Source organism: Eleginops maclovinus, chromosome 1 (genome assembly GCF_036324505.1).
Source record: "Eleginops maclovinus isolate JMC-PN-2008 ecotype Puerto Natales chromosome 1, JC_Emac_rtc_rv5, whole genome shotgun sequence".
Lineage (NCBI taxonomy): Eukaryota > Metazoa > Chordata > Actinopteri > Perciformes > Eleginopidae > Eleginops > Eleginops maclovinus.
This window is the reverse complement of record NC_086349.1, coordinates 17,187,946-17,202,482: the sequence shown is the minus strand read 5'-3', so window position 1 is coordinate 17,202,482 and position 14,537 is coordinate 17,187,946. Positions and strand designations below refer to the sequence as shown.

Genomic DNA, 14,537 nt, shown 5'->3' with positions numbered 1-14,537 from the left:
CAATATATTTTAGGTTTTGATTATAATTATTGATGCATTCATGCGTTTATCAAAGCTGGTAAAGGTGCAGCTAATTTCAATTAATTTGTATACTGCAGGGTAGCTTTTGACTGTTACTCAAGGTGTAACTAAAGTCTTATTTGGGTGTTGTTTATTTTTCACATTAATAATCCAAATCTGCAAAGTAACTAAAGGTATAAAATAAATGTAATGGGGTAAAAGTACACTATACAGTATACTTCTCATTTTTTGTGGGTAAAGTAAAAGTCAAGTACTGTACTTGAGTAAATGTACTTAGTTTCTTTACACCACTGATAAAATATACATAGGTATGGGAAATGTGGTTTCCAGTTTATACAAAAACTCAAAAGCACATTATTCATTATAACACATTTGATAATGATTATAGAACTTTGTTAATTAAATATCAAACCATATTTGGTTTTTGTAATTTGACGAACAAAAACCCTGTTAAGGCTCTTGATATCAGTATATTTGGTATAACAGCTATTTTTGTCTTGGGTGATGTTGAAAATTCCAATTTTCTGGCACCAAATACTTCTACTCCACTACATTTCAAAGATAAAGATTGTACTTTTTATAGTACGAATGGAGTGGTTATCAACCCTCTCACTTTGGGACCCCTTGCCAAGAATTGTCAGATGTTTTCACTTTTGATGTTTTCATTATTTCTTCCTAGTATCAAATATATTATTTTAATGTGGTTCTTTTAATTTGATAGAATTACCATACTACCGGTAATCTTGCATGTCACCCGCTGGCTTGACGCATCTCATGCCATCAGTAGGAGAGCCTGTTGTCGGCCTCTTAAAGAAGCAGACCTTCTGAAACTGTACTTTATAATAAACAAACTCCTCAACCTAACATCACAATATGTCAATTTAACAGGTAGCTTTTTACCTATACCCCCTGTAACTGCAATTTAATGCAACAACTAAACTATCAATTAGTTTTGTTCTTTTAGGTGATTAAAACAAACTGAAAATAGAGTTGAGAAATACAATGTGAGACACGTCGTTGTGAATTGGACTATGACCCCTGATTTGACTAATCAGTTTTGATTGGATCTTAAATGGGATTATGTTTCTTTTGGTTTCTCTTTGTAAACTCACAAAACAGTGTGTTGTTTCAAACCATTTAAACATATTAATTAAAAGAAAGGAAAAAGCAAGGACAAAAAAGACAAGGTTGATGTTTTATTCTGAAAACTACAAAGCTCAAAACAATAAGCATCCAACCAATCGCTGTGTGATAAATGATCAAATACCAAGAAATATTAATGACAAAAGTTGTAATTCACATTTGGATATTAAGGAGGACACTCTGAACGACTAGGTGTTTTGGCAAAGTCCACATACCTCTTTTAAAAGCTTCTCTGTCTCTTCTAGCTCTGGTACAAAAATCCTGTACTACAGCTGTTTCAAGTAACCAAAAGGAAGGTCACCATTCTAAAACTGTTGAAACAGACACACACAAGTTGCATATAGGCAATGAAGAGCTTATTTTTGACAATGCATACAGCACACGTTTTTAAAAAACACAGACTCATAGTTACTGAAAAATGACAAAACATATGTACATCCCTGAAATAAACAGCAAAATTAAATTAAATGGAAAGTAAGATGACATTCGGTGTGCTAATAATTATATCATCATAGTGCTAGGGTTTTCTATTCTTCACGCTGTCATCAGTCTGTCCTTTTATTGTACCAATCTTTCACACAATTACATAAATTGAAATTCATCCTACTATCTTTCATGGTGTCCCGCACAGTCTCCCATACAAACATTTGTATTTCATTATTCTATGATAATATAGAATGTCTCAATATTCCCGATGGCTTGCAAATTTCAGTACAGTCATGTCTGACAAAGATAATACTAATGTGTTCATAGGGGTTTGATTATGGGCAGATAGCTGCAGCTACATACACACTATTGTAATTTCCTTAGAGTGATGCCATTTGGCAGCTTGGTCAAATGGTTCGGAAGTTATTTTCCTATATTCAAAAACAAATCCATATATATACAGCACAATTATTAAACAGTGGTAGCAGCTGCAATCACAGCCCTGCAGTAACCACACAGTGGAGTCTTTTGACATAAACTACAAACCATTTCTACAATCAAAGGCATGTTAAAATAGGGTAAAACATCAAGCATGTTTAAAACTCGTAGTCCTCATCAGCCATGTCCAGCGCCCAGGCAAACTTCTCTCTCTGGGTTTTGTTGTAAATCTTCTCGATGGGAACATCCCATTTCTTACACCTGGAGAGAGGGAACGATGGACCAGTTAAAGACAGAAAAAAGATTGAGCTTTCCAGTCACTGGCTGCAACACTGCTCACCACTCAGTCAAAGTCCATGAAGAAGTGACAGTGAACCAGTTGTGACTGAAAATCTTCAACTACTCGGCCCAAGTGCATTGCATTAATGTTGTTGTGACATCATTAGTGACCATTGCTTGTTTACTACTTTTGTATTGAACTGGGAAAAAGTCCCTTGCTTTTTACTATATCAGTGTGATTTCTATGTTGCAATATCGGAGGAGCTTAGGACTGAAGATTTCATTGGCATGTTTACACTGTAGCTGCTGTGCATGTGAAAATAAAGCCTTGCAATTGTAAAAAATCTTCTATAATTTAAAAGGAAACTTTGATTTCATCTTTTTTTTTTACCAGAGAACATTTCCAACGGAGTGAACATACACGTAAGTATCTAAGTTGCAGCAATAATAAGCAGAGTTTGATTTCTCTTTATGCGAAGGAACGTTGCTTTAATGCCTACTTATGTCCTTTAGCATGGGGTACACTGGAACACCATTATTAAGGGAAAGGGGAAACTGCTTCCCTGTGGCAGGTAGACGGCAAAATCTAAATCAACACATCATTTGGTCGTCATAAAATATAACCGTTTCCGTTTAAGTCAAATCTGTTCTCGACATGTAAACGTCATTTATTTGTACAGCAATGCCTTTCCGATTTGTAGATTAATAGTTGTTTTTTCTGTACATATTAGTGAGAAGCACTTGTTTACGCAATTTTTTCCGGAGCCTGGCTGGATAGACCATTATTTGTCACTCCCTCGCTACTGTCCTACTGTCTATTATGCCAAACCATTCAAAGTGCGAGCAGGGACTACAAGTGACTTCTCTGTTTTAAAACATAGCAGCATCATAGCTATACATGGGTCTTGTGCACCAAGATACACAGCAAACAAATACTGATGTTACCGTTCATAGATTTTAAACTGAGAAAAGAACTTTTTACAATCTGTAATGCAGTCATTAAAGAAAAATATCAAAGATATTTCAATTTAGCTTTTGAGTCCAGTGTTAATAGTAGGAATGAAGCAGGTACTCGTAAAAGGTGATGATATAAGAGCTGACCGCCTAATTTAAATATAAATAACTACCTCTTGTCCTTTTTCTTGACAGTTTATATTTCTGTTTTTTTTGCAAAGTTATTTTATAAAACTCCCCAAATAGAACATTGTGATGAAAATGCATAGTATAAACACATCAGAATTATATAACCATGTGATTATTTAAATGAATTTATATTTATTTTCTACTTTTTCTACTACTTTCTACTTTTTACCATTAATTAAAATGTTGTTAAGCTTGCTAAACCTAAATACACATAATTCCCTGCTTCATTCAGGCAGCACATGTACTTTACTATAGAGGTGTTATTGAGAAATATTAACCTTACTCATTTAATCACATTTCTGAAAAGATAAGTCCCGCCCTGCTAGCAGTCAACCTGATTCAACTCAATGTTTTCATCTCTGTTACACACATTCACACATACCACTACAGTGTAGATGTAAGTTCCCATGCACCACCCTACAAAGGGGGACCCCATCCCTTTCGCCTTACAATCAGGCAAAACACGGAGCATTCCTTTATCCATTGTGCATGAGGAGGTGGACTTCCATAAATAGCTGTGGGGCACGGGTTAGAAAGGGCTGACCACTGTTCCCCCTCTCTGTGGCCTGGCCCTCCATTCAGCCACAGACAGCTCCTCATTGACTTCCCACATGGAGGAAGGAGTGCTGTTTGGGGACGCTCCCTGGCTTTCAGAAACAAACCCCATTGTTCCTGAAGCTCACGCTTTTCTTCCTCTTATTTTCCTTCTGCAGCCGTTAGCTTTTTTGCTTGTGCTGCTCCTTTTCCTACAATGCAAGAGCATTTCCTGCCTTTCTGTCACCAAGGTAGATATGTACCCTGCACACTCACCCACGGAGAGAAAGATGGCTAGATAAAAAGTAAGCGCATACTATAATGTAACAGCTTGTTATTATTTACAGTAGTAACCCCTGTCAAATATTGGTTAGTGGTTAACAGAGTTAAACAGCTTCTGCTGTGCCACATAAATACCATGCGACAGAGATGCGTGGATCCAGGTAGTTGAGCTTTGACGTGCCCAGAGCGATCTGCTTGTTCTCCTCTCTGTCTGTGGCCTGAACCTGGAGCTTCATCAGCTGCTCCTCTATCCTCTGGACGGCCTTACGCTTCATCTCCAAAATCCTGAGAGAGACACAGACAGAAGGAGGAATAAAGATGGATAAAGAAAAAGGTACAGAAAGAAAAACAGAGATATATACAGGTAGGGAGAAAAAGACACAGAGATGGAGTGAAATAAGAGATGTCCTTAATGACGTCTGGCAGTCTATTCAGATGAAACTTTGGGAATTCACATACAATCACATTAACGTGAATAACAGAAAAAACTGTAAAAGTCTCACACTGTATAGCATTGATCAGACTTACTTTTTGCTCTTGTCATCATGTGAAGTCTTGTGATCAGACTTGGCAGCTTTTAGTTGCTTCCTGGCGACTGACAGTTGATTCTGTTTCTCGTCAATCTACAATCACAACAAACACATGCAGAGTGACCTAGATAATCTGCATCACGTAGCGAAGGAAAATCTATATTTTCATGATGACAAAATAATCCCAATATACTCCCAAGGCAACCAAGATGACACCAAGGCATAAGAGTTTGTGGCTGAGCAACAAAACCGAAGAAAGGTGGAACACAGGCTTTTACCTTGGTCTGAAGATTTTGCATGGACTTCTCAAATGTTTTGGGTGGAGCTCTCTGGTGGTTACAGAGGATGGCCACCGCCCGGTTGGCACGGTTATATGACAGGATTTTAGCAGGAAGGCTGTCATCAGCTGGAGACCCAACAATTACACAACGGGGTAGGAGAAGTGTTATCAAATTATTGCATTTGAAATCACTGACCTTTAAAGCACAATAAGTCTTAATATAGTACACTAAAGTACAGTTACCAGACCTGTTGTTAATGTAATTACGAACCAATCTGTCAAAATATAGCATTCATCTCATCTTTTACAACCCTTCTTCTTCTTAAAAAAGTAGCACCATTTTAAGTGCTTATTAAGCAAATCACAAAAAAAATCATTTTATTGTGGTCGTGGTTGTCTTACACTTGACACTGCAGAAATTAAAACTATCTAGTGTCGGTACAAGCTGTTGTTACTTACGGCAGGCAAGTTCCTTAAGCTGCTGCTGCAGGGTGATGGAGGCGTTGTAGGTACGAAAGACCTTGGCTGTCAGGCCATCCATCAGCTCCTGTAAGTGCTTATTCAGAATAGAAGTCTGCAGGACACACAGAAAGAAAGAAAATAGGGAAAGGGGGTATAGTTAGGAGAAGCAGAGGAAACAGAGTCTACAAGTGTTACAACAACAAATGTAAACAGATCACTTAGGCTAAACCCAGAGGGCAGATATTCTTCATGTGTGTGTTTCTTACATTCAGTCTGTCAAAGAGGTCATCCTCAGGCTGTTTGTTCTCCAGGAACAGCTGGAGGTTTTTAAAAACCTGAAAGGAGGTTGGCAAAGATTGTTTTAGCATGATATCACTTTCATTTTATACTTCAGACTTACTTCAGAAACAAACTAGTTTTTATTTTGTTGTAAAACACTATACCTTTTATAATGGTCATTGATTATGTATTTTGTAATGTGATTGACATTAAAGTGTCTGTTTATTGTCTTCACATGATGCACAGCGTGGATCAAAGGGCTCTAAGTTTCATAACAAACTGTGGATATCTTCCTCTCAATTGGGTTTATACTCGGTTTCTATTAAAATAGTTGGTAGAAAGGATTTATAACATAATAATATGGTATAAAAAGAATATTGTTATTCTCTTCTTTTAAATTGGAATTACAGAAAATACAGAGTCAAAAATGAATAAAAAAAAGAAAGCTTTTTCGTTATTCCCCAACTACTGCAAGAGATATTCTAAAGACTGTTCTTTCACTTAAACAAAACATTGTGACTTTCAGCAAGTTCAAAATGATAGTGAATTATTCTGAGTCGATTATGTCCGTGTGCAAATGTTTTATTAGATCATTTAATGTTACTCAAATATGTGCTTCAGTGTTTATTGTTGAAACTATGTTGTGTTGCTATTCTTGGCCTGGTCTCCCTTGGATAAGAGATCTTTGATCTCAATGTTACACTCCTGGCAAATAAAGGCCTAATAAAACAATAAATAAAAGGTAATTAAAATACAATTTGGGACCTTGACACAGCTTAGGCATGCAGAACAAAATGTTGTTGTTCATGAGTGTAGGAGCTCACATCATTATATTCCCATTATAGTTATTGTTATTATTGATGGAGGACAATCACATTTCTGCCACATGGGGGCGCCATAATATGTCTTGTTCATGATGAAAAATGCTAGTGGTCTATAACAGGTTAATGTGTCTTAGAATGTAATTCAATGTGGAGGTGGGTTTGCAGAGAGGAAGTGTAGCCTGTGCCCTGGCCTGTAGAAGAATGTGTGACTGAAAGATGTGTACCGTGTGTATGTGTGCACATGTGTGCGCTTGTGTGTCTGTAAACTCTGGTAATAGCAGGAAACAGACCACCCTCCGAGGCAGTGCTGACGGAAAGCCTTTGTGCCTGATCACCTGTCTGTGCAAACATCCTTCTCAGTGTAGCAACTTCTTGTCTCATTAACACAAAATTCAGATATCTGTCAAATGCACACCCAACACCACCCTCATATAAACACATAGAGACACAGTCTTGTGCTTTAATGCATTTTTCTGCTTTTAACTCTTCTCTCCATACATTCCCACATTTCTCTCCTGACTGTCCCTTCTTGTCCTTACCCTCTTCTCCACGGGCATCTTGTTGTAGTATCGGATGGAGTCCTTTCCCAAGAAATCAAACTCTACCACGTACTCCTGGTCGTCCATCTTGGGGTACAGTTTGATGTGCTCGACCCGCAGCGAGCAGCAGCCAACTGTGTCCGCTGTCTCGCCTTCCTCCTTTTCGTTACCTGCCCTCAGTGCAAGCTACAGGGGAAATATTATCACACGTTATCTTAGGATTTGTTTTTTCACCAACAGAATATGGGTATTTAAAGAACTGTGATGAAGGCAAACCTTGTTGTTAATGCAAAATGATAAAATAGGAGACTTACTTCAATGAAAACGTTAAATCTTAGCATTTGATTTCACAGCGCAAAGTAACATATTTGGGAACATAACTCTTATGTTGGATGTCATTTTCCTTTCACTGCCTCTTTATATATGCATCACTAGGTAGAATCAAGACTAAAATAGTGTTCTTAAAAAACGTGTTACTTTCTATTTTATCCATACAGTTTCAGTGTATTTCTCCTCACCTTGTCTATGAAATACAGTGCCACGGCTCTCTGCCTGATCCTCATCTCTTTTGACTTCCAGTCGTCTCTATACTGGGTACGGAGGCGATCCACACACTTCTTCAACCGTCGAGCAGTCTCATATTTCTGCCAGTCCTTTTCCCCCTACACATGCAAACAGTTTTTTGTAATACGGAAAGACAAGACAAATGTTATTTTTCATCAAGGTATAACTGTGGAGTTGTCTACATGTAGGATAAAGTTTATTAGGATTTTAGTTTTGAAGCTGAAGGTGTGAGAGGACAGTTACCTTGATCCTGGAGCTGGGATTCAGCATGATGTACTTGATAGAGCCCTGGATGTTCTCCGTCCACGAAGCCAGCCAGGTCACCTTGTTGTCATGGCGAACCTCCTTCCATTTTGTCCCTGGGGGAGGTTTAGGGTGCTTTGAGTCCCTACAGAAAAAATGGAAGATAACCTTAAAGAAGTTGTCAACTTTTTTCTTATGTGTTATAATACTTCCTTTCTCTGGATGCAGTTTCCACTGAGGTAGTGTTTCGTCCTTTGAGTTGATTAAGGGGTTTTCCTTATAGGTACAATATACAGCATTTATTAAAGACCTGAAACTAAACATAAGATATGTGTTTAATTCATATCTGATTGACACTTGGTCAATATTTGGGTTGTACATAATAGCATTGGGATAGTTGTTTCTAGGTGTCATGTATGATACATATTGAGTGAATTGTTTTTCAGAAGGGGTAGAACAATATAAAGGCATACTTCTTCCTACTCCTTTCTGGACATCTTTAAGTCGCTTATTTATAGTGTTTATGTGAATGTTTATACTGAAAGTTTTTTATATTGCACTGTTAATTGTATTATGTTTAAATACTTATTTATATAATGTGAAAAAAATCTGAAAAAACAAATGCGAATGACTCAGCTTCCATAAATTACATTGGCTTTTTTGATTTTAAAAAGCAGGTCAGAGATAACCATTATATTGTAAACCCTTCAGCATTGAGACTATACCTTACATATAATTGTTAAACCAACCCCTTTATGACCAGTATGTGGGGGTCGACATGTCCCCCCTGGGTCGTGTTATTGTTTGCACACACACAGCATACTCTGAAAGGAGGATTACCTTTGACACAGTGCCAGCATGTGTGCGAGTGTGTGTCAGTGATACTGAACATTTGGCATTCTAACTAAGTACATTGTTTTGCTTGTTCCTCTTTGATGGCAAGTTAATGCAACTAATAAGCACTCTCACACACACACACACACTGCCCCTGAGATCTGAAGTCAAAGACATAAAAAGAAAATAGTTCCACTGTCTTTAAATAAATCTAGCAATCACAACATGGCAGATAAAAGGTTGAACGGGAAATAAAGGGAAAGAAAGTAATGGCTGAATATGGATGGAGTTGTGAAGAGCACAATAAAGATTGTCGTATATTTGACTGTATGACTCCTCAGACAGACTTATAACTTCACAAATTAGCCACTTAATAACAATATTAAAGCCCATATGTTCACATATTACCTTTATAATTCACAATTCATTGTCCCACAATGTTTTCCTCACCTACATTGGTTTAATAGGGCCACCTTGTGGTTAAAGATCAGCACTTTATAAACTGTGTATCTAAAAATGTAACTAAGGCCCAAACCCAAAGTAGACCCTAAGGCCTAAGACCTGAATCCTTAGTTACATATCTGACACCACCTGGTAAAACAATGTGAGAGGCTGGAACGGCTTGAAATGAGTAAATACGAATGGGAAAACTTTGCTGGTCCATAATATCAGGTTAATGACAAAACATGTTGTGTGCAATTGTGGCTTTTTGTTTTTATGCTTCATTCAAATTTATTCCAGGCTTACATAGAGGACAATGAAGAATTCTCAAATTAATGAATTAATTGTTTAATGTCAAAACATAATTCAGCAAAATGTTAAGTAATGGTTGATAACATAGCCTATGATTTCCTGATTTCATTTATTTGTTGTCCCATTAAAATTCTTAAAAGTAATTTAGAGTTTCTGTGTGAAATGATTATGTGAACATGTGTCTTTTTTTAACCATTCCATGCTTCCCTTGGTAACCCTGCTTTTAAGCTATCAACTGTGGGTAATACCCTTTGGAAAAAAGTGCAGAAAGGCGGACTTATGGTAGTGTATATAAAGGGCTTAAAATGTTTGCGGCACTTAGCAGTGTTACCACAAACTTTAGATCAAAGTGCATCAAAGCCTGTGAGTCAATGATTCCAGGGATTGATTTGGCCCTAAAATGTAAAAGTCCATGGCAGTGAATGTTTGTTATAACAGTGGTGGTCAGATTACCCACTTGCTACAGTTAATAATGATGTCTTCAGGTCGGATGCGTCGTTTCAGCATGCCCATTTTAGGATGATCGCCTCGTCCTCTGAACAGGCCTGGCGGCTCGATACGGAAGTTTCCGATTCTCTCTTTGTGGTTGTCCATGATGCAGAAACCATACTCCTGGAGGAGTCTCTCGTTCTCCTCTTTGATTTTCTACAAAGTGTATGGTAAAATTGAAATACAATTAAAGATTGCAGTACGTTCAGGGTTTAAGGAATGAATCCAGGCATACCTGTTTCTCCTCTTTTGACATCTGTTTCCTTGCTTCAGATTGGGCCTTGAAGAACTCACTCATCTCACTGAAGTTGCACTTGTTCAGGTCAGTTATCTTGGACTTTTCCTCTGATGTCATTTCCTTAAATGTAAAGAAAAAAATATCTGAAGCATGTATCAACATAAATACTTCAACTGTATACCCTCTTAGACTAAGCTTGAGGTTTATCTCACCTTCCTCCAGTCCTTAAGAAAGTTCTTCCTGAAGATGTCCTTAGTGGTGTATTCATGATCTAACATCTTGGCAAAAAATGTAGCTACCTCCTCAGCAGGAGCATTAAGTTTCATAAGCTTTCCTACAAAAACAGAAAAATCACATTGTGGTCTAAAATGAAAAAGAAAAGAAAAACATGACGATGATTTGCTCACACTATACTCACCATCATAGTAAAACTTGACTTTGTCAGGCATGGGTTCATAGGAAGATGCAAACACTGGACCCTTGTGCTCAAGGAAGCGCCACTTAGAGCCATCAGTAGATCTTTCCTCCTCCCACCTAATCACCACAAACAACAACAGAGTACAAGCCATTAGGGAAAAGACAAATATGGTATGAACTTGCTGTTTATGACTACCCTTGTGTGATTTCCTCAGAAAAAGAACAATTTCTCCCCGACATTATCTCACCATTTCCACTTCTCCTCTTCTTCTTTTTTGGCTTTCTTTCCCTCTGTAACCTTTTTGTCTTTTGTCTTCTTTTTAGGCTTTATGTCCTAGATCAAGTGTGGAAAACAGAATAACTCTGGAGAATAACAAAGGCAGAAACAAATGAAAATATAATCATTTAAAATAATAATGAAGAATGTAATGAACCTCCTCCTCCTCTTCTTCTTCATACTCATGTTTCCTCTTCTTGGCCTTTTTGTCATACTCTGTCTTGACTTTTTTTGGCTTGTATTCAAATCTGTGAACAGATTTAGTATTGATCATTTTACTATGTCAATAAGAAAGTAACAGATTATAGTTTCATTTGTATGATACCCACTCTTCATCATCATGCTCTCGCTTTGAGGTCTTGTTGTGTTGGGGAGAAGGGTAGAAGCCATTGTCCTCTTCGGGCTCAATCTTAATGGCAGCAGGGCTTGTATCTCTAAGTGACACATTGAAATGCAATTGATTAGGAAGTAAAGTTGCATTAACCATAACCAATTAATTACATTTTATATCAGTCAGAGAAAACGTAATGCTTTTTTACCTCACAAATCCATTTTCTTTTTCCTTTTTAGGCCTGTCCACATAGGATGATTTGATCTGTAAGAAACACAGGAAATATATATTAGAATACGTAATACAAATGAACTTCCAAACCTTTAAACAATGCTCAGACCGTTTACACTTTTACTTTTTGTTAGAGTTGATGGTGTTGACTATTTTTGGTCATGAGAAAACTAAACTTGTTAACCTAATTTAACAGAATAATAACGAAAAACAACATAATATTTAGACTTAAGGTCCCTACAGCATTTTATAAGCAGCAGACAAACCTTCTCTTCTCTCCTCTTCTCTTTGTCCTTGTCTTTCTCTTTGTGTTTTTCCCTGTGCTTGTCTGAGCTGCCGTTGCTGTGCTTCAGCTTCTCCTTGTCTTTGTGTTTCTTTTCAGAGTGGTCCTTATGTTCACTAGAGAAAGAAGGCACAAAAAGTCAGAGATCAAGTGCAAGAGATCAGACGTGGTCCAAATGTGCAGACACAAAAGTTGTTACCAACCAGTATTAAAAACGTTTAGCAAACAATACGACTGTCGCAGACAACAGTGGGTGAGATTGGCCAAATACAAATATCTTAAAGCCTGAAAGTATTTCATCCACATAAAAATAAAGCACAACCACCATCCCATAAGGGTTCAACATGGCAGGGTTCTTTTACATTCCATCAAATCAACAGCTTAGTTTTCCTTAAGATTCTTCATGTTCTTGATAAAAAGATAACCTTTTTTAGGTTAAAAACTGACAGAATCTTTATCCAAATGCATACTTTGTTTGGATATGAAAGAGAAAACCAGTGATACAAATCAGTTTGTATCACAGTTTATACTGGAAGATATGTACATCTGTAGAGTTAAGGTAACACTGATAGCTAATCATTTCAGGAACTGTAAAAACCTCCATTGATCAGCTTTAAATAAAAAAAAACCTTAACTTGAGAGGAAGTTACCCTACCTGTTGCCGTGCTTGAATTTCTCTCTCTCCTTGTTTCGCTTGTGGTCTTTGTGTCTGTGTTCCTTGTCTTTGTGCTTGTCTTTATGTTTGTGGGAGTCTGCGATACAAGGAGAGATTAACTTATTTAGCAGCATTCAAAAATAAAACAAGAATAAAAAAGACGGAAAAACATTTTTGCCATGTGTTTATTCTAATATCCATTGAAATGTCCCTTGCATTTATTTGGCATCATGACTGACACACACCTGACGTAGCTGACCCACCATTCCCCTAAAGGTTCAACCTATAAGCCACACCTGTGAGGTGATGTTGGATATGCTATTTCCTTCACACAAAGGATTTCTTACCCTCTAACATCATAGATTTTTTCTCATAGAAGCAAGTCAAGTGATTCTGTTGTAACAATAATTGTTTTGCATTTATATTAAAATGTATCCTGCTGAGTGAAATCCCTCCCGAGGTAGACCTGTTTTGGCTTGATCATCACCTCGTGGCGCCCTGTTGTCATGGCAGTTTAATAAGGGTATTATTATCATCTGCTATATGAAATTGTAATACACATCCCAAGTGTAAACCCAAGCAATTCCCATAGACTGCTTTGCTTCCCTTCATAACATCAGGAAATTAAGACTCAGGGGGAAAAAGTGATCTCAACTCTGCATGAGTATCAGATACTCTTATGTGGAGGCACATTTTTTGCAAAAATGACTGCTGAAGGCATATGGTTTTAATAATGTAGTGCAACTTTTTTTTCTGTGACTTGATATGAATGCTCATGTGTGAGCATTCCCTGTTGGTTGTGCAGATAAATGTCTCTAGCAGGCAGTGCAGCTGGCGGAGAGATACGGGCAGGGAGAGGCGATGAGCACCCGCCTCTCGCCTCCATATCACGGCAGACAGTTGGCTCTGCGGTCGGCGCCCTGGCTGTTACATACAGAAAAAGAAAATGGCGCAGAGACTAAGTCCTCAGCCACAATTCTGCTACTTTCTGCTCCAAAATTTGTTATAAATGCACGTACGGTTTATCAAACTAAAGCATGCAAAAAAAACACGATGCCAGGTCCTTTGAGAATACCCCAGCAGAATAAAAAACAGAGGCTTGGAAGTGTACATTTTAGACCCTCTTTTTGAACAATAGCCGCAAGAGAGTGGAGGAGAAGGGACTTAGTCTCTGGGACGCCATTTCTGTGCTTTAAAAACTAACAGTAGACAGATCACGATACCGACTGGAAATAAGAGACAATATGAATAAAACTGCTCATCAGAGGACCTACCGCTTCCTTTGGATCCGGAATTCACCTGAAAGTTGTGAAAAAATATGATTTTAATATTTCAATTTTGAATATGCCGGTAGCACGGTTATTCAAGTTTCAATTGGTATTGACATTTACCCTAGAAATGCATGCATTGAACTACAGTAACATAGGCCCATAAATACTGATCATTTGAAAATGTTCATTCAGCGAACAAAGAAAGCGGCATAACTTACTATGCAAACTAACGTTTCTTAACCATTATTTAATATGATGATTAATACACGTCAGATATTACAAAGGAATTAACACAAACTGACATAAAAAAAAAAGGATAGATAAGCAAAAGGTACCTGAGAGTCTCCATGTCCATGATCTCCGCTCATGGTCAGGTTGTTTTTGTTTGTAGAGCAGGTGAAGTTATCTCAGTAGACAGCTGTTAAGGATGCGAGGCGCGGGGAACCCTCACTGACACTCTGGAATGGAGTCCCAATGTTTACTGACTGCGCATGCGCACACAGAAAATTCTGGTCCTTACCTGAACCTCACTCAAATGTCAAAGTACGTCAATGTGGATATATTTTCCTTTCAATTCAGTAACTATTGTATTACATTCATACTGGGAAAACATCATATCATATTTTATCAGGGTTTTAACTTCTCTATCCCTAAAGGTATTTGTGAGGGTTTAAATCACATTCTCAAAGTTAATTGCTGCTTCTTTAATGCTGTTTTGGTAGGAATGGTCAAATTGAGACTAACCACAAAATGATCGTTAATCCTTAGGAT

The 14,537-nt window shown here is 37.6% G+C and overlaps 1 protein-coding gene across 1 annotated transcript; it reads right to left on the bottom strand.

Moving 5' to 3' along the window:
- Positions 1–1,204: 1,204 nt before the first annotated feature.
- top1b (DNA topoisomerase Ib) lies at positions 1,205–14,240 on the bottom strand. Its single transcript, XM_063894777.1, has 21 exons — positions 14,102–14,240; positions 13,770–13,794; positions 12,496–12,592; positions 11,824–11,956; positions 11,535–11,590; positions 11,325–11,429; positions 11,153–11,243; positions 10,967–11,052; positions 10,720–10,835; positions 10,514–10,635; positions 10,299–10,421; positions 10,032–10,219; positions 7,988–8,132; positions 7,699–7,842; positions 7,181–7,366; positions 5,805–5,873; positions 5,536–5,650; positions 5,075–5,202; positions 4,795–4,889; positions 4,402–4,551; positions 1,205–2,289 (listed from the first exon to the last, which is right to left on the bottom strand). The coding sequence occupies exons 1-21, from the start codon at positions 14,132–14,134 to the stop codon at positions 2,187–2,189; spliced, it is 2,310 nt and encodes a 769-aa protein (XP_063750847.1). The 5' UTR covers positions 14,135–14,240; the 3' UTR covers positions 1,205–2,186.
- Between the last annotated feature and the right edge of the window lie 297 nt (positions 14,241–14,537).

Excerpts from the sequence above, each read along its gene's own strand:
- top1b (XM_063894777.1), bottom strand. The coding sequence starts at position 14,134 with ATGAGCGGAGATCATGGACATGGAGACTCTCAG. Across the intron at positions 10,220-10,298 it reads TGTCAAAAGAGGAGAAACAG|AAAATCAAAGAGGAGAACGA; the intron begins GTATGCCTGGAT and ends TACACTTTGTAG. Across the intron at positions 5,874-7,180 it reads AGATGCCCGTGGAGAAGAGG|GTTTTTAAAAACCTCCAGCT; the intron begins GTAAGGACAAGA and ends ACCTCCTTTCAG.